Raw genomic sequence first — 22,954 nt, forward strand, 5'->3', positions numbered from 1 at the left:
TTGTTCAAAATAAACAAATAAATTCATTCATTAAATAAACCACATTTACAAATAAGCCAATTAATAAAGTCATTAATTGGCTTATTTGTAAATGTGGCTTATTTCCTTTTTACCTTAAATCAAAAAATGAGACCTTGATCATCATTCAAATATTTTTTTTAAATATGAAGTTAAAACTGTTCACCATGATTTTAAGGATATTTGCTACACAATGTTTATATGATTCAAATTCTGGTATCATATATATTACTAAAGTTTACAATTTAGTGATGGCTGATGACTGACTTGGTTATCTTGTCTAATTGTGAGTGAACTCTGGTCTGAACTCGTGTCACATACTCTGTGGGGCCTCGATTATCAGTCTTTTAATAATGTTTTGTGGAAATATTTGCATAAGGCAATCTCAGAATCCTTTTGGAAACATTTCAGAAACATTTCATTTTCTTTATACTCACTTGCGTATGTTGATCATTTGTAAAGTTAACATGAAACAGTGGGTGGACTGAAACATGGGGGTGACAATTCGAATGCATCAGTCATTTAAATAGTTGTTTAAAACACCCCATATTTGATGCTTTACACTTGCTAAATTCAATTAGTTAATTAAGTGCTTAAGTTTGTACAACCTTTTAAAGTTCTACGTATTTTTTTAACTAATAGTTAGATTTTACTTTTTTTTAAAGTAATGTGCTATTGTAACTTAAGGAAATCTAATTAATGCATTTTTTATACTTTTATATATATATTTTTTACTGGTAGATAATGTGCCTTTTCCTCAGGAGGGCGCCATCGACTCGCCTTTTTGAGCACGTGTGCGTGTGTGTGTGTGTGTGTGTGTGTGTGTGTGTGTGTGAGAGAGAGAGAGAGTGAGAGTGAGTGCGAGTGAGAGTGTGTGAGAGAGAAAGAGAGCGTGAGAGAGAGAGAGAGAGAGAGAGAGAGAGAGAGAGAGAGAGAGAGAGAGAGAGTGAGTGGGTGAGAGAGAGAGAGAGAGAGAGAGAGAGAGAGAGAGAGAGAGAGAGAGAGAGTTTTGGAGGGAGAAAAAGCGCAGCTGGGAGAGAGACAGGAGAGAAAAAACTCGTCCTGACGTCAGCTGGAGCGGCTCCGGCTCACACACGCTGCGCGTAAACTCAGCACCAGCTCTAGCAGAACAGCGGCGGCTAATGGGCGCAAGAGCGCGCGCGACTTCTCCAAGGCACTACGCGGATATCAAGCGCCGTGAACAACCGGAATAACAATGAACGCAGTGACTTTTCTACTTGTTCTTGCTATGGGGATTTGCGGGGAAAATCTTGAAGGACCAACAGGTAATGCACGTTTCATCATACACATGTTTTGTCACACTGATTTGTCACCCAAAGCAGTGCGTTGTTGCAAAGTGCGCTATCCAAACCCGCATGACTTTATTGCCTGTTTGATTACAAGTTTGCACAAGTTCTTAAAAACACGGATGATTTGATGTTCAGCATGTCTCAAACGATTAAAGAAGTTTCTCAGCAGCACTGCATACATTTGGACTGATGGTTTTTATAACATGATGCTGTTGTGTGCGCATTATTATTATTGTGAATTCCTCCCATCGTCTCTGAGCTAGGGGTCCTGATGCTGGGGAAACGCACAACATTTGTTCTGCTTTTCTTTATTCCTCTTTTAAAAAGATTTCAATTAATAGTAGTGAGTAATAGTGAGTAATAAATTTGAGATTAAGTGTCCATGTGTACAATAATAAAAAATAATACTGTATTATAAGTGACAAGTTCTGCTGATTCCCTCTCTCTCTCTGTCTCTCTCTCTCCCTCTCTCTCTCTCTCTCTCTCTCTCTCTCTCTCTCTCTCTCAGAATAAATGCTCCGAACTTGCCTAGACCCCAGAACTCTTTGCCAATACTAATTACTTGTAGCCTACTTAGAAATTCAAATATGAGGTCACTCTGATTCATGACTTTTAATCACTCCATCACTAATCACTGTAATCACTGTGAGACCAAGCACAAAGCTTTAATCACTGATGAGTGCCTCAACTGAGCAGAAGACAGCAAACTTGCACGCACCTACACTGCTAGACTAGGCAATTCGTTCACAGCACTTTGTTGGTTAATATTTGGAGAGTTTATAAAATAAGTCTGATTCTGAATCTTATTCTGAATGAGTTATTAGGGAACACTTGACAACAAGTTGTAGCAGGGACTTGTTGGTAGCAGGGAAGCAGTTTTTTTGCTAATATCTAACTAATGTGAAGAATGAGGATGTGAAATATGTGTAACAAATAGCCTAATTGGAGAAGATTGTTTACGGGTAGTTATATTGCGCAGTGGAAGGGAGAAATTGTTACTGACAAAAGTCAGTCATGTTAATCATATTGCATGCTGGAGATCTTGCTATGTAGAAAACATCAACATCTTAAAGCTTACAGCCGTAGTGTTGCGTTCCTAGTTTACAGAAGAGACGGCACCATCACCATCAAAGAGCAACATACTGTAATCTACAGGTAGTAGATTGCCACAATTTTTACATTTGTGTACAGGGAAATTTCAGGATGAAAATTGCAAAAGATCAGAATTACAACATTGAAATCGAATTTTTTTTAAATTTTGTTATTTATAGAATAATTCTCACATGCTGCTATTAAAAAGTAGAAGCACATTGAATTTGACATCAAAACAAATCAAGTCCAATGCTTCAAGTTGAAGATATATTTCATGTCTGTAGCATCATTGAATTAATGAAATAAATAAACAAATGAATAACAGACAAAAACATTTACTAAATAAATATTAATATTAATATTTGTTTAATGAATACTTGTAAAAAAATAAATAAATTATATATATATATATATATATATGTATATGGTATTTATTGGAATGTAAATCTATCTATCTATCTATCTATCTATCTATCTATCTATCTATCTATAATAGATAGATAATAAATAATTATTTTTTTTATTTACTATTTTTTCAGCCATGTTTTATTGTATTATTACTTAATTCTATTCAAACTCAAAATAAACTACAGATTTATTTATTTATTTATTTATTTATTTATTTATTTATTTATTCCAAAGTATTTCTTCATAAGTGACACATGTATGTAAACAGCATCATATTCACTACAGAAAAGAAATAGAAGCTGTTTGTTTGCTAAGTATTTAATTACCCAACTTATTACAACTAATATTTCTCTCTGCATGCTCGTGCACTTTAATTGCTTTGTTGCTTCTGCCAAGTCACAAATATATTCCTCCACTTCAATCAAGTTATTTCACACTTAATGAATCTCCTCTGGTTCTAATTGGTAGGCCACTGGTTCTTAAGAAATGCTGTGGTTCTGTAATGGGTCCTTTGTGCTCTTCTCTATCTATGTCTATGGGATTGGAGACGACAGGTTTAATCAGTCTGATCAGCAGACTTGGTGACATTCAGACTTCATCAAGCATCACTCAGAGCGAAACAGTATTTCCTTCTAGCTTGAGACATGTCTATGGTGAGGGAAAGGAATCGTGGAATCGATGCTTTTGCAATTACTTTCACCATATTAGCCCATACAGGCAAAACCGTTTCTGTGCTTTTTTGTGTTACTCTCTATAAAAGGTATAGCAGAGAACACGCAGGATAATGAATGAAAGTGATGAGTAGTAGCTGATCTCTCTTTCTCTCTCTCTCTCTCTCTCTTTGTTTTGTGTGTACATAAACGTTGGATTATTTTAATGGCTTATTTTAGTTAAATCAGCATTACGTTTAAATGAGGTCTTTCCATGCACATTAACTGGGCAATTGCTGTGGGTGATTATGAGATCAGGCTCAAACCATGACTGTGTGTGTGTGTTTCCCATTGATTGGGAGCAATAAAGGTCAGACTAGATGTTCCCAGTTGATCAGACCAGTATAGAAGTATTAGTGCTATGTCCAAGGACACACAGACCAGTAAAATTCAACCTCCTTGGTTTCCGTAATAAAATAAATAAAATGAATAATCAGATTAAAAGCAGGACGCACTTCCCTTTACAGCTAATGTGGAAAAGCCGTGAAGCAATGGATGGATGCACTTACCACTTTTATGTAGAGTAGCTTTCACACACATTAGATTAAACCTCTTTTCTTTTACCTTGTAAACACTACAGAGTGAACATCTTCTTCTTTTTTTTTTAAATATTTGCCAGTATTACAGTCTTAGTGCTTTGATTTATACACATTTGTATGGTGTCACTTTCACATTAGTCTTCATTGATAGTCCAGTGGATAAGCAGAAGGTACAAGGTATTTGTCATTTGGTGTAACTGTTCTGGCAGATACATCATATAACTTCTTGTCATTGTGTTTTGTGTATGTACAATATGTTCTGGCTTTCATCTATGCTCATTTGATTTGTGTATTGAGGAATACATTTATGTTCTCACAGGATTGATTAGATTAGGTTTGATTGGTGGCCGGTGGTAGCTCAGTGCTTATGGTGTTGGATTACTGATCAGCGCTGACCAATTTGCCACTGAGCACAGGCCCCTTGAGCAAGACACTTAATTGCTCAGTTATATAAAATGCCACGTTCTGGATAAGGGTCTGCCAAACACTGTAAATGTAAATGATTCTATATCTCAATAATCTCAATCCTAAAAATGTTGAAATTCCAGCTGGGCATTGTGGGAAAGTCTGTCACATCAGCCTTACAGGCTACAAACCAAGCCACACGACACTGTCGCATGTTCTGTTTCTGACTTGACTCGGTCATACACAGCAGGAAGTCTCACAAATCTTTGTAAACTACTGAATATGTATCTGGTTTGTTCAGCTTTTAGAATACTTTGTGTCTGCACTTGCAACCATCTCTGCCACCTGACAAAAGTTATACAGAGTGTCTAGTGCGCTGGATATTTTCTTTATTTAATTAAGCTTATTAGTTACTTTTTATGCTATTAATCACCCAAGTGTTAAATAGCATGCAGTTTGCGATGTCTGCACACAGATGCACCGGTTTATTACAATGATTAAAAGATAAAACGACTACATATTTTTTTTTACACTAAATGTTTCCATCACAGGCCAGGCACTGAAGATGAATGAAGGAATCAATGAAGGATAAATCCACCACCAAATGATATCTTTTGCAGATTGTCATGAAGTGGACAGACGAGACAGGTTCGGGTTCAGTGGTTTTATTAAAACCAGTGCAGCAGACAAAGGGCTCAGCGAAACGTCAGGCAGACGAAAGGTCAGGTGATCGCCAAACAGCCATAAAGTAGACATGAATAAATCGATGGACGTGAAGCAGTCTGTGGTTAAACACTAATCAAGACAGGCAGAGAACAAAGGATTGCGGTCATCAGAGACACAAGGCTGGAGGGAGATTTCTCATAGAACTCAACCGACGACGAGAGGTTAAAAGAAACCAAAATATATGTCGACAGAATGATTTGTGTTTCAGAATAATCTTTTAATGAGAAATTTGAAATAAAGTTGTCTAAATGTTGGATGTTTTCACTTGATTTTAAGATTTGAGATGTGAGTAGTCTAAATCATATTAGTTTGGTTCACACCTCTGGGGTTGGGGTTCGAAACTTACCTCCATCCTGTGTGTGTGTCTGACCTCTTCATGCTTCCTCTGGGTACTCCGGTATCCTCCCCAGTTCAAAGACATGCATTGTAGGCTGATCAGCATCTTGTCCATAGTGTGTGTGAATGGATCGGATTGTGCCCTGTGATGGAATTGCACCCTGTCCTGTGTGGCTCCTGCCTTGTGCTCAAGTCCCCTAGGAGAGACTCCAGGTTCCCTATGACCCTGTGTAGGATAAGTGCTGCAGAAAATGGATGATTAGAGTAACTGAAGATGTACCGTTTGATTTTGTTTCTCAGTGGTTTGCTCCAGTAGCAAGATGTAAAAACACTGTTTACTGACCTCCAAAATAAAAGCATGTTTTTATCATATTCCTGTACAAACAGCAAAGAAACTATGCTCTTATTTATAGAGACGCCGCTCCATATAGCTCAAACAGACCACATGCTGTGCACAGAGCTGCATTTCTCTGGCACGTTTCCAGAAATAAGTATCGAATTAATTAAAAAATAGCAACCTTCGTGGAAGCGAATGTACCGAGGAAATCATGCAGGTATTATAAATAATAATTTTCTGGTCTTTCTGGAAAACCTCAAAATGAGTAAATTGTTGTTCACATGACAGAAAACAAAGAAAAAACAGCCATCAGCCAGAAGCATCACTCCTGGGGCACCCTGGAGAGGGCGCTAACACATCACAGGGTACAATCACACACATACACACAATTTAGAGATGCTGATCAGCATCTCTGGTATCATCTCAGCATCTCTGGATCATCTCTGGTAAGAAACTGGAGTTCCTTGAGGAAACTCTCAAAGCACACACACACACACACACACACACACACACACACACACACACTCACACAGGATGGAGGTGAGGTTTCAAACCCCCAACCCCAGAGGTGTGAACCAAACATGCTAAATACTAAGCACTAATATGACCCAGAAGAAACCCTAGAAACATTGGGAGAACTTGCAAACTCCATCCACATGGGTTATGGTGGGAATTGAACCCTGTACTCAAAACCCTACACAACGTTTTCTTAAAGTAGTAAAAACTAAGACCCTACACACAAATCATCCACTATAGTGATGTTAATGCGCAAAGAGTGTCCCTGCCAACTCATCTCTTCCTCTGCATTTTTCCTTTGAGAGCTCCACAGGAAGTGACAAGCACAGCCATACAAGAGGGCACATTGGGTCCTTCAGTCTGTCAACAGTGCTTCTTTGTCATGGGCAGTGTGTTATTCCTCAGCTGGCTTTATACCAGCAGGCACGGTTGTTCGCTACCTGCACACAGATATCTGCAGTGACCTCGCCCAAAATGTAAATACCTAAACAGCTCAGCTCTCTGCTGTAGTGTTGGCTACAGTGATGTGCACTGATATCAAACTTTCATGAAAAGCGTTTTTTTTTGCAACAGAGAAGGCAATTCCAAAGACAAAAATGTTTTCAGCAGTGCAGGTGCATCCATGTCGAGTCTTGACACCGTCATCTGTATCCGTCTCTAATGAAAATGTGTCGTTATACTTGTGAACCACTGCTACATAAATAGGTCTGATATATAACACTACGGATTATTGACTGACTCTCTAAATGGCTTGCACTAACGGTTTGTTATTGTGATGCCAGTTTTGGCACCAGTTGTGACAGATATACGGAGCCAGGAAACAACTTTCCAACTCTCGCTAGCAAATATACCTGTAAATGGCTGAGCTTCAGCTGCTTTGGCAAAGGGTGAGAGTTTTAAGCGAATGTGAAGGCATGGATTTCAAGCAAAACAATGTCAGTGAGATTAAAGTATAGCGATTTCAATTTGAAATGTATTTATGTGTTATTATATTGTGTTTTCAGGGCTGTTGTGCATAGACCATGACATAGCTGCACCGCTCTGTATTCAATAGTAGTAAGACAGATTATAAATAAATGAACCCTGTAAATACATGGATGTAGTTTGTTACAGTGTGCTTACGAATTGAACCTTATAGAAGCAGATTACACAACAAGGCGTTTATTAAACTCTAGAATTTTTGGCTTCCTTAGAAAATATGGGTAAATTGTAGTTTAACTTAATCGCAAGTCTGAAAGCAATCTATCTTTTAATGAATATTCTATTCTGTTAATTTTTATTCTATTATAAATGATGCAACGATAAAAAAATAAATAGTTCGGTTTCTCATTTATGGATAGTACAACCAGTACCCTAGTTTGTTTAGCACTTATTATTTAGTAATAATAATATTCTTTTCAGGTGCAGGTTGTTGGTTTGGGGGAGTGATTCCGACCTCCGCCGTGTGTGTATGTGTGCAGTTTACATGTTCTTTCTATGCTTCATGGGTTTTCTCCAGATACTCAAGTTTCCTCTCTCAGTTCAAACACATGCACAAGATGCAAACTGGCATCTCTACATTCTCTGAAGTTTGGGAGGGTCGTTTGTGCACGATTGTGCCCTGTGAGGGTTTGGCATCTTGTCCAGTGTGTCCCCCATTTTGTGCCTCAAGTCCGCTTGGATAGACTCTTTGATGCCTGTGACACTGTGTAGCATAAGCTGTACAGGAACTGGATAGGTGGATTCACCATAGAAAATACGAAGAAAGCTGTTAAAAAAAAATAAATAAATAAAATCATTCATTCATTTTCTACCGCTTATCCAAAGTACCTCGGGTCACCGGGAGCCTGTGCCTATCTCAGGCATCATCGGGCATATGGTAGGCAGATGGTGCCAACCCATCGCAGGGCACACACACGCTCTCATTCACTCACGCAATCAAACACTATGGACAATTTTCCAGAGATGCCAATCAACCTACCATGCATGTCTTTGGACCGGGGGAGGAAACCGGAGTACCAGGAGGAAACCCCCAAGGCACGGGGAGAACATGCAAACTCCACACACACAAGGTGGAGGCGGGAATCGAACCCCCAACCCTGGAGGTGTGAGGCGAACGTGCTAACCACTAAGTCACTGTGCCCAAAATGAAATCAACCAATGTTAATTATAAAGAGCTATGTTATAAACTACAAAATAGCACGTGAACAAGAGGGTGTTAAGGGTGACACATAAGTGACATATTTTGTGACAGATGTTTTATCATCTCTTCCACAAAGTACCACCATGCGTTTAACCTGACGGTGATACTATCCTGTCTATAAGAAAAACGTTTGTTTACATTAAGAGCATTTGGCAGACACCCATATCGATGTACATTTTTACTTAACTGAGCATTAAGGGCCTTGCACAAGGGTCTAGCAGTGGCAGCTTGGTGGACCTGGGATTCAAACTCACAACCTTCTGATCAGTAGTCCAACACCTTACCCACTAGGCCATGATGCTTCAGCTCACTTGTTTAGAGAAACTAAATGTCTAAATCTTTTGTCATGTTTCCATTAATAGAAAAATGTAGAAATCTCGCAGGTTTAAGTTTTAGGGGTTTCAGTTAATTGGAAGGACAGTAGATGTTGAAGAGAAGAGCAGACACGAGAACTTGTATCCTAGCATGTTTCTACTGGCAGCCATATTTTTCTGTGTCAACTTGTTTTACAGATAAGGTAGAGTTCACACTTTCCCCATTTCATCATTCTGCTGAAGGTGAAGATAAATTTATCCATCCAATAAGGCTTTGCCCTAGAACCTGACCCTTTGAGGTTGTTCAGCACTGTTTAAAAAACCCCACAGGAAATGTAGGACAGACCAGTTTTATGGTAATACTCACATTCCAATTGGTGTGATACAGAAATGGAATTATTGTGTGCATGGATATTTAAACACGTTTTCGTCTATGATATAAATGAGATTTAAAAGTAGACAAAGTTAAACAAATATTGCTATGTAAACAGTCATATGTGTAAAATGGATAAGTGATACAGTAATAGATCATTGAGGGATTACTAAAAAAACATGCAAAGCTTAAAATGAGGTATAAAACCCATGACATCTGAGATCTGTCATATTAATAAACAATTAAAATGGCACTGATTTACAAGATTGAGCAAAATGAGCACACATTTGAGTGCATGCCATGTAATAATAAGGTCCAATAATAAAATACACAGCTCTAGATTAATTTATTGGTCTATGTATATGCATGAGTGCTGTATATGACTTATAACATTTGGATGAACGGCACAGAAAGAAGTGAGATTAAAGAAGAGTGATAGTGATTTTGATTTGGAACAATATATTGTGCTTTCAGGACTGTGACACATAGAACACAATATGGCAATAGCAATAGCAATAAGGTGGATTATGAATAAATAAATACACCATATAAATACACATATGTAGTTTGTAACAGTTCTTACAAACTAAAGCTAATAGAAAAAAATGTAATTATAATATATATATAATATATAATATATATATTTTTTTATTATTATAATTTAAGAATCTTAGGCTTTAACATATTTTAGGCTTTATTACATTGTAGGCTTTATCAAATGTTAGGCTTCCTAACATTCACACTGTCTCAAGGAAACTTGACATAATTCTAGAAGCAGAATAGAAATTTTAGAGTTTAAAGTTTAAAATTAAGTTACTATATTTCTCTAACAATTTTCCTTAATGAGCAAGCTGGAGGCCACTGTGGCAAGGAAAAACTCCCAGACATGATATGACCTTGAGAGGGACCAGAACACAGAAGGGAATCTCTAATTATTTAGGCTTCCTTTTGCAGTTCCAAACTCTTAATATACCATGAAAATTCAGCACGGAAAGTTATTACAGGTAAAGGTGCATGTTAGAGAACATATAACATCTGAACAACTACGGTTCAATCCATTACGCTGTTAATGGAAGTAGAGTTCAAAAGCTTGCCCCAAAGACTCATTTTAGAAAGGAAGTATAACATAATAATGTACTTGCCATTGACTTCAATTTCTATTTCCTTTAGCTTTCCACCCAGTTCCTTTAAAATAAAATTTCCAGCTAGGATAAAAACCTGCTTTGTCCAATACATCAGCTCAGACTAGCTGCTTCCAAATAAAACTCAGCTTCAGCTAAATCCCAACCTCTTAATTGTTATTGGCTGCCATGTATTGTTGCCATGTATGCATGTTCTGTTTTAATTGTATATTCGTCATTGGCTGTTAAGATTTTGATCAGATTCAGAGTTTTGTCAGCTCTTGTACTTTCTTATGCAATGACTGAGTAGCTTGTCAGTAGCAGGGAAATTGCAGTCATCAGTTGTTCACATTATAGATGTGGGTGGCCTAAAAGCAGGATGACTGACAATACTGTATTTCTTAATTGTCTTTTCCATTTCCAAATGAATCACCAGAAAAATATAAAAGCCACCAGAAGCTGATATACAACCTGTCTGGTAACGTTTTACACAAAATCTGGAATAACAGAAATATAACAGACAGCTTAATATTATCGGGAGACTGGGAAAAAAGTCTTTTTAATGCAGGATTTCAGGTTGATTTTTTTTACATACAAAGATCTTGACTTGCATCAGCCCTATTTATTTTTCTGTTTATTATTTAAAGCATTTTGACTGAGAGAACATTTTATTCAATAGAATTAAACAAACAACTCTGATTTCTGTAGCTGAACTGGATTTAGCCGCTTTTATGCAATTTTTATGTACATTTTAATATACATCTGTATATTAGGTTAGATATTATTTCTTATATTTGTATATGAGGTTCTAAAATATTGTGTTGTAGTGTTTGACCAAACACCAAGAAAAATTCACAATACATGTATATGTTTTTTTAAAGACAAAAGAAGGGTAAAAAAGGTTTGACATTTAGGGCCACATGTATACGTTCACGAGGAGGTGCAAGCGTGGCCACAAACATGCAGTTACAATGCATCTAGCATTAACCTTCAACTTAATAAGGCAGTAGCTTATTATACCAACTGCTCCTGAGACTGCACATTAATCTCTGCATGAGGCACAAGTTGTGATTTAAAAGCCAGCGTAAAGTGCAGGAAATGGACAATCATAAAGCTGTCAAAAAGCTAAGGGATTAAACGGAAAATCAGGTTTATAAATGAAGAGCCGCATGTGTTCATAAAGTTCCTATTAAAAATAGAAGAATTTTTTACAAGTTGACTTTATATGCTGTTACCATTGTTGTCAGATCTGTGTTACAAACGTAGTCAAGTACTGGACACGCAAATTTTTATCATGTAGAATTCGCCAGAATATGAAAATCATATATATATACACATCTGAACAAAATCTTAAGATTGGGGGAAACATTCCTAGTATTTGTATTCACGCTGGTGGGTCATAACCAGGTTGTAAGAACTGTTTCAGAATGTCATAAAAAAAAAAAAAAAAGGAAAAGATGCAAAACAAAAAACAGAGATTGTCAATTTATTGAAAACTGCATTTAAACTCAAATTAGCTGTTCATCAGCTGATCAAATGTTTCAGACAATAGCCCAAAAATATGTACAACAGAACTAAAAGTGTCAAAAAAGGACCCAGTAGTTAGTAGCCCCTCCGTTCTTGTTGATAAATTCAAACACTCGTTTCAGCTTGATGCAACTGTTTCCAGGAGGCTGGTGGAAACGTTGCTCCATGTGGTGAAGATGGCTCCACGAAGGGCATCCACAGTCTATTAATGATGTCCTTTTTGTAAACTTCCCTTGCCATCTATCCCCAAACATTCTCAAGGGGATTTAGATCAGGAGAACACCCAGGATGGTCCAGAAGTGCAACGTTATAGTCTTGGAAGAAGTCCTTTGTCAGGCAGACGTTGTGAATTGCAGAGTTGTCCTGTTGAACAACCCACACAGACAAGGGCCCTGGGTCCACATAACCAGCCACCGTTTGACACCCTGCACAACCTGAAGATCCATTTTCCCATTGAAGGAAAAAGCACCCCAGATCACAATGGAGCCTCTTCCACTGTGCCGGTTAGAAAACATCTCCAGTGGGATCTCCTTGTCATGACCGTCCAGGATCATTTTTTTTCTCCTCCGACAATAAAACTTTCTTCCATCTTTCCATGTCAAATTCCAAATGGACAAGTTTGTGGTATAGGAGGGGACGTGGCTTTTGAAGACATTTTTTGTTCTTCAAGCCCTTCTTATGGTTATTGGGCTGCAGTCAACATCAGTAATGGCCTTAATTTGGGTCGAGGGTTCGGCCTGTGTCTTCGCTGACAGCCCATCGGATCCTCCCGCTCGGTGCAGGTGGAATTTCTTTCGGGCTACCACTTGAATTTTTTGTCCCATAACTCTCAGGATCTTTACATTTTACTGCGTCCAACCTCGGCAGCAGTGGCACGTTGCGAGAGCCCTTGCTTGTGCAGCTCAACAATCCTGCCACATTCAAAAACAGAAAGCCTTTTTCAGAAAACTAAATGTCTTTGATAATGATAATGTGTATAATATTTGACAGTGTCTATTTTTCTAAAAGGTTATATTTTTTTTTATAAGGTTATTTAATTATACCATGTCATGAATTTATTTATAGATCATTACAGATATGGCCTTTACAGAAAGCATTGCCTGTAATTCAGGCAGCAATATTATAAAAAGATCTCGTTCCCCACAGCAGGCAATGCTCACTTCTCAGTAGTTTCTGTCTTGGGCCTGCATAATAAACGTTAATAAAAATAAAAGTTGCATAGAAGTTAGTGCCATCACCTCTGTAGAATAAAAGGTACAGTACAGGTGTTCAGATATCAGAGAGAGAAGAAAAGACAAAAAAAACATAGCAGAATTGTGTGTGTGAGAGAGAAACACACAGTGTAATGTCTCCATCCTGACTCCATTCCCATAGGTCTCATCTCTGTAGCTATCCCAACAGAGTCATATAGTCATGTAGTTATTTGTCATACAGAGCACCGTGCATATTCCGCTACATGGAAAGAGGTCCTAGTTTTTGTGTTGAATATCCCTGGAAATGTAAAAATGTGATAAACTACAGTACGTGATGTCCATCTTGTTTTTATACTGACTTGGTAATCATCTGATTTATGGTTTATTATAATAGAGCACACATATTTTACTGTGTGGCAGAAATATTATTAGTGTCTTCATACAAAAAAAAGTCTCTCTATAAAAGCAACATGTTTAATCTTTACAAGTATATCTTCAACATTTCAACACATGTAATCTTTACAAGTATATCTAGCTAGCTATAAGCATAGATTAATGGCAAATCATGTGCATTATGCATCCAAAATCTTTATTTAATCACATTATACATTCACATTGTACACGTGTCAGAGCTACACCCTCCTAGTGGAGTATGAAAGAAGTGCAGGGGATGCAGAAGAGAAGGAATATCAAAAATAAATATTCAAAAGACCGTCTCAGATTTGTCAGGCTTTACATGTTTTGCACAGGAGCGCCTGATCTCTAGAACGTAAATTTGTAGTCATTTTTAAAATTAAAAACAGCAAATGAGTCAATCAACATCTCCAAATTTGTTCTGTACGATCTCATATTAACTCATACATGCTTTTGTGAAAGCCCCGCCCCCTTCCTCCTCATCTCACACTAGTAATCCTTTAGTCGGTGCTTATGGTGCTTGAAAGATGCACTGATGCAGTACCCTCTCATTCTGTCAAGGAAATTGAAAAATGTTTTGAGTTCATCGATGCAACGTCGTCTCTTTCTGGCAAAGTAAATCAAGAGTTTTTTAAGGTTGCAAAAACTTTTTGTCCGGAAACTCAAAAACTGCTATTAAACTGAATATGCATGCTTCATGATCTAGGGAAGGAGGTGCATATATTACCAATGACACTGTTACCTTCTACAACTCTGTAACTTTACTTTGTTGAGAACAATCCAAAAACTAAAGCTGGCCAGCTCCCAGTAGTCCTGTGGTGATACTGACCAGGCTGCACAATTCACTGCAGTTCCTGCAGGAGGAAGCTGAGGTGAACCACACAATTATTTATAAGGTTAAGATGCTCTCGATGGTGGATTTATAGAAAAGAGACACAACTGAAAAGATTTTTCCCAAAAAAGAATAGAAAAGTATAAAATTTGTGTATGAGTTTTTTTTATTTATTGTGGTTGTTGTATTTATTTCCTGTTTGAGGAAATAAACCTTTGGAGTCTCATTATTCCTAATAATGCATATGGACCGGTGATTTTATCAAAAGCTTCATTTCGAAAAGGGTTGAGACCTAAAACAAACGTGCTGTCTAGAGGAACTTCAACATCCACTGGTCGACCCCGATGTACGACGGCTAAATGCTTCTTTATCGCACTGTAACATTATCATAGAATAAGAACATTAAACGTTTGGCTTGCTGTTTGTTATTTATTTCTAGATTTTTCCTAACATTTTTGTGCTCATTAGTGCCCACAAAAGAAAGGGTGACACTTCCAGGTGTGCCGGCTTCACAGCATCTGTCACAACAACTGTGTCTTCCTACCATCTACATGACCATTATTACAGGGTGGCCACCAGGGTAGCATGGGCTCGATTCATGAACGCAGTAATGGCGTTCATCTCAAAGTAATGATTTATAATCCATTTTAATATATTTATCTATAATAATGACAGGACTGGATACAGTTGCGTAAAGTCAGTGTAGTTTAATTATGCCTGAATAAGCATGAACTCATCAAAGACTGCAAGGTTTCATATAAGCAGATGTATTTATTATAGTTATATATAATATATTTGTACTAGGGGAACAAAGGGAAACAGTAAGACATTAATTACAGTTCATTAAAAGCCAACTTATTTGTCGCTGATTCGTTTGAAACTATAAAAGAACGGAACTAAGACAAATGGAGGCAAGGTATGAGATACTGTACTTGTTCGGTTTCTCTCCCTCCATCATTCTAAAAAAGGCACATTGAAATACAACAGCAAAACAAACAGTCCCTTTGCTTTTACCCCCACTTGATCTCGTGACCTACGTCTCCTCTGAATACAACTGTAGTGCTTGTTTTTTTGGCTGTTCTGCATACAACAGATGGTGTTATGACTGGTTTCCACGATGGGAAACGCCATCTTGCAAACTAGGCCAGTGACACCTAGATACTTATTTAATTAGACTGGCATAATTTATCATATCTGTAAGCTGGTTCTCACGGTAATTATACCAATTCTGATCTCAAAAATTAATCAGTAGAAACTTTTTTGTGCCTTAGGTTTAGTAGGTTGACCTTTTGCTAAAATGGACTGTGTTGGTTACAAAGCAGAAGCAGTTCGAGTGATGGTGAGAACAGCTAAGGCAGTTAGCTCAAAAATATGTGCTGAAGTAATGTTTTTTTTAATTAAATAGGCTCACATTAAGTATTTTCACACTACTAAACCTGGGTAGAGGAAAGTTTCATACTTTTGACTTGGTGTTATTAAACCCTGAGGTTATGAATGTTAGTATTAGATACTTAGCAACAGACACCGAAAATTGAACAACATGTGCTTCATATCACAAGAGAAAAGTGTCAGGCAGCAAAACACTGAATATCACAGAATTGAAAGTAGTATTGTGGGAAATAATGTGACACTGAAAAGGTTAGCGGAAAATACCTAGGCATGACAACATTTTATGGTTCGCACATGGCAGTGTTAACAGATACGGCAACAACATCAATGACTCACAACCACAAAGAGAACAAGACAGGCAACTAATCAAGATAAACAAGGGACAAAGAACAGGTAAGGGAATTGCACCACCGACATAGAAACAATAGGGTAGGAGATGAGAAAACACCTGACAGCCCCCTCTGGTGGTCTGGCAGGGAACTGTCCAAGCTCCTGACAACTATATGACAACAAGGTTGTGAAATATAATAATACCTGCTCGGGAACAGTTTCGCAGACCTGTACTTTTTTTTAGGAATGTACATTGTGAGATGCCAGATTATAAATAGCCAATGTGTGTATGAGTTTGCTCAGAGTTTACAGTGACGCAAGGTTAGGTGTAATATGCCCTTTAAGTAACAATTTTAAGCTAGGAGAGCGTTTTAAAAAAAACAAAAAAAAAAACAGTTACTAGCTTTATATATAAGCCAATGTTTTAATTTTAGGAATATGAACACTACCATACCATTATTACTTGTAATTATATACCATTAATTTTAGAAAATGACATCAGATATTTTTGGAATATTACAAGTTTAAGAAACTTGTTTAAATAGATACTAGGCATTGTAATAATGTTCTTTTTTTAGCTGGGTAAATACTGTTGCTTGGCAAAGATTAGTGAGCGTTGTTTGTTTCTCATGCTTTAAAACGCAACTTGTTAGTGCAATGTGATTGAAACAAAGACCGTGTTATGCAATTATAAAACATTTGAAACTCTGGCCAGTTGTATAAGGTTGAAGCAATGAGAATTTCTATTTAAGGAGGCAGTGGAGGAGGAGAGGTTGAAAGAAAGGGAAGAGAAAACAAGGGAAAGGACATTCTTCATTCAAGTCTTCCCACATGCACACTTTCCCCCCATTGGTATCTGTACATCGTGTAGGTAAACAAAAATAAAGCTTTCATGCATCAAACGGTGCTTTCCCCTTGGCACATCTACTTGAAGGGAGACTAGTGGATTGTGGCAATACAGAGAGGTTACAGGACAAGAAAAAGAGATGAAATGAAATGAGTCAATGAAAATAGTGAGATAAATGATAGAACAAAAGATGAGAAAAGGGATATAGAAGAGATCATGCAGAGGGTTGGGAGCATATACATGCCTCGGTCACACCCCCTGCTTATTGTTGTCTCTTCCCAAGAGACCTGTTATTGAATTTCTGGATTATTTTTCAAAAAGTGGGTTATGTATTGTGTTGAAATGTAGACAATGCATACATATATATATTCATATTTGTTTCTTTCATCCCAAACACACTCTCTGTATTACCACCCTATCTCCTACAGTAGTTTTTAATACCCAGTGCTTTTTCCACATGTCTTCCACATTTTGGTCAGCAAATTTCCAAACATCTTGAGTTCTGAAATTGCAGGAATAGATTTCTCTCTTGCTAGTAACAGGCTTTATTTTTCGCAAGATCAGTGATACAGACAGGCCATAATGTAGTTTGAACTACACTATAAGATGACCATTACACTCATGTGGTTGGCACAAAGACTGAAGAGCACAATTGTCTAGAAAGCCTTTGTATGATGTAGCATTACAACTTCAGAGGCCCAAACCTGTTCCAGCATGACAATGCCCCTGTGCACAAAGCACAGAGTTCCACAAACACATGGTGTATTAAGGTTGGAGTGGAAGAACTTGGATGTCCTGCACAGAACCCTGACTCTGACTCAACCCCACTGGACTCAGGAACACAGACTGGACTCCAGACCTCTTCACTCAAGTGAAGATCGTGAAGCATGTCTGATCTTATTATTGTTGCTGAAATGGCACAAATCCCCACAGCCAAGGTCCAACATCTATTGAAACCATTCCCAGAAGGCTGGAGCTTATTAAAACCTCCAAAGAAGGAATAACCTGGAATTTGATGTTCAAAAAAGACATAATTTTAACCATATGGATTTGTATTTTATTGCTCAAACTCTCACTCTCTCTCACTCATCTTCTACCACTTATCCGAACTACCTCGGGTCACGGGGAGCCTGTGCCTATCTCAGGCGCCATCGGGCATCAAGGCAGGATACACCCTGGACGGAGTGCCAACCCATCGCAGGGCACACACACAGAGAGTTCAAATACATTTCAGACTGAAGTTAGTAACATTTTATTATAAATAATTAAACCAATTTTAAAATGATAAAATTTGTGATAGATATCACCAGATATAATGCAGACATCCATCAGATCTTCATTAGCAATTATTCAAAGCCAATTAGTATTCTTAAATTATCAGATAGATTAAATCAATTTCACATGAAAAAAGACACATTTTGATAATGTAAAATTGAGGCCAGAATGGAATAATTTTTCATGTTTCTTCAAATCACTCCTCCTGTTTTTATTTGGTAATCGTATGATGTTATTCATAGCTTAATGTGAAGTTCCCCAGTTGAATTCATGAAGCAGGTTGTTTGTTGGGAGTATTGATTTTTAATAATCTTTTTAAAATATCAGGTTGATCAGTTTGATATCTATAACAACGTAGCCTTAAGTAATATTAAGTTGCAGGGCTAATCACACTTGCGTTATATTATAGACCACTTTCTAGTTTGTTTTTAGAATAAACCCATAACAGGCAGTTGAATATAGTCGAGCAGCACATTGTGAATGGGTTCACACATACCTTCACTCTACTGTCTTCTACATAATTATGTTTCCTGTACAACTGCATCTCAAAAACCATACAAAAGACCTTAAACAAGCTCGAAAAATTAGGGCATGGGAAAAGGAAGACACATTTAGACACACCGTATGCACTTACACTTTGTTTCCTGAGAGTTAGTTTTAATGATCAATCTCTAAGTTCCTGAGCAGTTAAGTTAATTTGGGAACCCTGGTGTGTAAACAGTTTAAAGAGCTGAGCAAAGAATTATTCCTACTGTAACCGATGCTCTATATCACCACTCCTAACCAGCAGGGGTGTTGAGAAACACCTGAGTATCTTCTTGTCCAAGTACAGGCCGAAACACAATATATCTCTATAATCTAACGTCATGCTGGTTCAATTTTTCATTGCCGTGGTTTTTTCCAAGTATTCCACATCCTTTCCTGTCTAGATGACTAGCAGGCCTGTGGCTATGTGCCACTATTGTGGTTGAATGGTTTTCCCATATTGGATAGGATATGGGCCAATTCTCCCCCTGATTTATGCACAGCGTCAGGTCTAGTTCACAGGACAGTTTGCAAATCAACCCCTGAAAAATCTGCTCTGATTCCCCCTGCAGAGCAGTTAAGGGGTGCTACAACAGATCCCAGTGGTACTCCAGTTTTTCACAACATTACTGTATATTTGATGTGTTGAATTAATTAGGGCATCTGCTTTATTTCCAGGTCATGATCATAATTATAGCTAATAGACAAATTTATTTCCTGTTTTATTTATAAGATAAGCTTTTCAGTAGGTCATACAATTTGTTAGCACTGTCTTTTTTAAAATGTGATCTTCTTTAATTGTTTAACTTAAATAATATGCATGGAGTAGCTTTCCATAAGCTTTGTCCACTAATTTGCTAGATATTTGCCAGTCTGGTTTGTACTCCTCAGACTTGCTTTTGCAGTTCAGTCCACAATTTATCTGTGTGATTCAGGTCAGGGCTTTGTAATGGTTACACAAATACTTTAAATTTTTTGTTTCTGATAAGCCATTTTCTGGGGTGTGCTTAGGATCCTTGTCCTGCAGGAAAACCTAGATCAAGTTTTACCTTTCTGCCTGATGTCTTAGATTTTTACTTCAGTATGTATAGATAATTCTCGTTCCTGCTGTGAACTTTCAGAAGTTCGCTAGTCCCTTTTCCAGCAAAACATCCCCAGAACATAATACTGCCACCACCATGCCTCACAATTGGGATGATGTACTTCAGATTAAAATCCTCATCCTTTTGGCCTCCAAACTTAGTTCTAGATCTTCAAACTGTATTACTGTATACTATTTTGTATTTTAAAAGTTTGTGTGTGTGTGTGTGTGTGTGTGTGTGTGTGAGTTTTTCTATGTGGAAATGCACAGCAATGGCAACACTAGGATCTTTGTATCAGAAACTCCCAGCATGGCCTGTGTGTTTGGCTGCATCTGACAGCCCAGTGTTCATGGGAGTGTGTATGTGATGATGTGTGGGTGGCTCCGAGAGTGTGTACAATTGTCAGATGTGCCAAGCGCCACAATTTTCACCACCATCACCATTCTGTGTATTGTTCACTCTTCTAACACTTCAGCTAATTCAATTCAGAAATACTTCACTGGCATGACTGTTTTAATTACAGTTTACCAAAGCAATCAGTAGCAGCCAAATCTGTGCTCTGAGCACTGCGCTCCTTCCCCTTCACACACATTGTCCTATGCCCATTATTTTTTCTTTCTGTCTTTCTCCGTCTAGTTCACGTCTATGAATTAGACAAGTGGACTTAATTCAAAATACAAACTTCAGACTAAAAAAATCTCCCACCCCATTGTTGTGTATGTCAGGGATTATTCACCACCAAATATCACAGGGCCACTTCCTGAATGGTAAAGAATCATTCCTGTTCGCAGACTATGATCTATCATTGTCTTTACCTTGCCAATAATCATATTTGTGTATGTTTTGAGCCTTTTGATTTGTGTTTTGCAATATTGTATTTGACTTAACCCGTAATTATTTGTCTATTCTTTGGATTGGCCCTTGGGCTTTGATAATACTGTGCATTATTGTCTTTCATTGGGGGGGCACGGTGGCTTAGTGGTTAGCACGTTCGCCTCACACCTCCAGGGTTGGGGGTTCGATTCCCGCCTCCACCTTGTGTGTGTGGAGTTTGCATATTCTCCCCGTCCTCCGGGTACTCCAGTTTCCGCCCCCGGTCCAAAGACATGCATGGTAGGTTGATTGGCATCTCTGGAAAATTGTCCGTAGCGTGTGATTGCTTGAGTGAATGAGAGTGTGTGTGTGTGCCCTGCGATGAGTTGGCACTCCGTCCAGGGTGTATCCTGCCTTGATGCCCGATGACGCCTGAGATAGGCACAGGCTCCCCATGACCCGAGGTAGTTCGGATAAGCGGTAGAAAATGAATGAATGAATTGTCTTTCACTGATTCTTAATTGTTGTTTTGTTTTTTTTGGAAATTATATTCTTGTTGCTTGTCAAGCCAAGCTTTAACCCTATTGTGTGTCCACAATCTTTTGAATCTTTTGCATTTCAGTCAATATCCCTGTTGTAATGTGGTGATCACAAGACAAAAACCCTTAAAACTTTTAAAGCCAGCCACCGTTGTGCCTCTACTGCGTAACTCAGCAACAGAAGCTTGTAGAGTATTATTCCACTTACTAAGAGGATGTTGCATAAGAGGAGCTTAGCTTTGATCATGTGTACCATAGCCAAAATGGAAGAAATGGTGATTTATTATTATAATTTAGTAATTTACTGTAGTAATCTATCTATCTATCTATCTATCTATCTATCTATCTATCTATCTATCTATCTATCTATCTATCTATCTATCAAACCTATAAATTGTAACACTTCTTCTGTAACACAAATGCCGGGCCTTGGATCCATTCTACTACAGTATAAAAAAAGCAGAAAAATGTGTTTCTGATCACCTCTATTATTAAGATGAGACAGAGCAATAAGTGTATAGACCTTGCACTGATCCATATCTGGACAGTTTTATGGCTCACTATCTCTGACATAGTGCTGTAAGGTTCTAAGCTTGTAAATGGATTCTTGTCATGAAAGCAAATTCAGGCCAAGAAAGACAGAATAGATCATTTTGCCTCCAGGGTGAATCATTTTTCAGACTATTACAGCAGTGCTAGATCATTCAGGTGATGTGCTGATAATGCTGAGGTATTATTAGACCATTGACCATTGTTAGTCTCCATGGACATCAGTAGATTGTACAGCTCTTGATAGCTACTCTATTCTTTTGTGTATTTACTATGTAAATGATAAAGGAACATAAACAATAGTCAAAGATTCAGAAGATATTTAAATCTTTCATGTTTGCCTTGATAAATAGTGAATTGTTGTGTAATTGGAAATCTTTCTTATGTGTTTTCTTGTGTCCTCATATCTTTCAGCTCATTGTTAAAGATTCGACTAGTTCTCTCTCTGTGTGTGTGTGCGCGTGTGTGTGTCTCTGTGTGTGTCTGTTTGAATAAATGATCTGTAAATCAATAGTGGCCGACTGGCAGGACGATGTTCCCATGGCAGACTCAGCCACACTCCTCCAGGATGATGCTCTTTAACAGCATGTTTGTAGCCATCGATCCACACAGATAGTCATTTCGCTCCTCTCACATTTGCCCTTTGATTTCACTTTTCATCCATATTATGTCTCAGGATCGTCTTTACTTTCTGCCTGAGCTTAGACCAACGGACATGCTTCCCCCTCATGTCTTGTTGGACACCAGTGTATCTTGTACCTTATTTTTTTCTCAGATTTTTTCCACATCTCTATCAATCTATTCTAGGTATTCCACAGATAAACCCCCAGCTATAGGCGACAGGGACAAACTTCTTGCCTCAGCTTTTCACTTAGAATTCTACTTGCTGTAAGAGTCAGAAACGATATGACTGAGGAAATGCTTGCAACATGATTTCCAGTCTAAATTGGTCCTGAAAGGTTCAAAAAAATCCTCATAAAAATCCTTACTGTTCATTAGGCTCTGTCACAAGTAAGACAGTTTAATGATTAGTGTAAAGATGATGGGTTTCATAAAAAGCTTTCTGTCAAAAAGGTTTGCCTTTTTCCCAGAACGTTGCTTCCTGAAAAAGAGCTATGGTTATAATATAAAAATGTTTTCCATTAAGCAACATTAGTTACAGCATTCTTTCTTAAACATAACCATTAGCAAACATGAACCTAAACAGTAATAAAAACATGCTAGAGTAATAATGCTGGAGAAATAAGCACTC

At 37.8% G+C, this 22,954-nt stretch overlaps 1 protein-coding gene across 3 annotated transcripts in view; it reads left to right on the top strand.

Moving 5' to 3' along the window:
- Positions 1 to 1,132: 1,132 nt before the first annotated feature.
- Positions 1,133 to 22,954, top strand: part of ptprua (protein tyrosine phosphatase receptor type Ua) — a 237,953-nt gene continuing 216,131 nt past the window's right edge. For all 3 annotated transcript variants that reach the window (XM_060865749.1, XM_060865751.1, XM_060865750.1), the window contains exon 1: positions 1,133 to 1,304. In XM_060865749.1, the coding sequence (XP_060721732.1) occupies positions 1,235 to 1,304 (70 nt within the window). In that variant the 5' untranslated portion in view covers positions 1,133 to 1,234. The remainder of the gene's footprint in view (positions 1,305 to 22,954) is intronic.

The sequence above is a fragment of the Tachysurus vachellii genome, chromosome 3, assembly GCF_030014155.1.
Source record: "Tachysurus vachellii isolate PV-2020 chromosome 3, HZAU_Pvac_v1, whole genome shotgun sequence".
Taxonomy (NCBI): domain Eukaryota; kingdom Metazoa; phylum Chordata; class Actinopteri; order Siluriformes; family Bagridae; genus Tachysurus; species Tachysurus vachellii.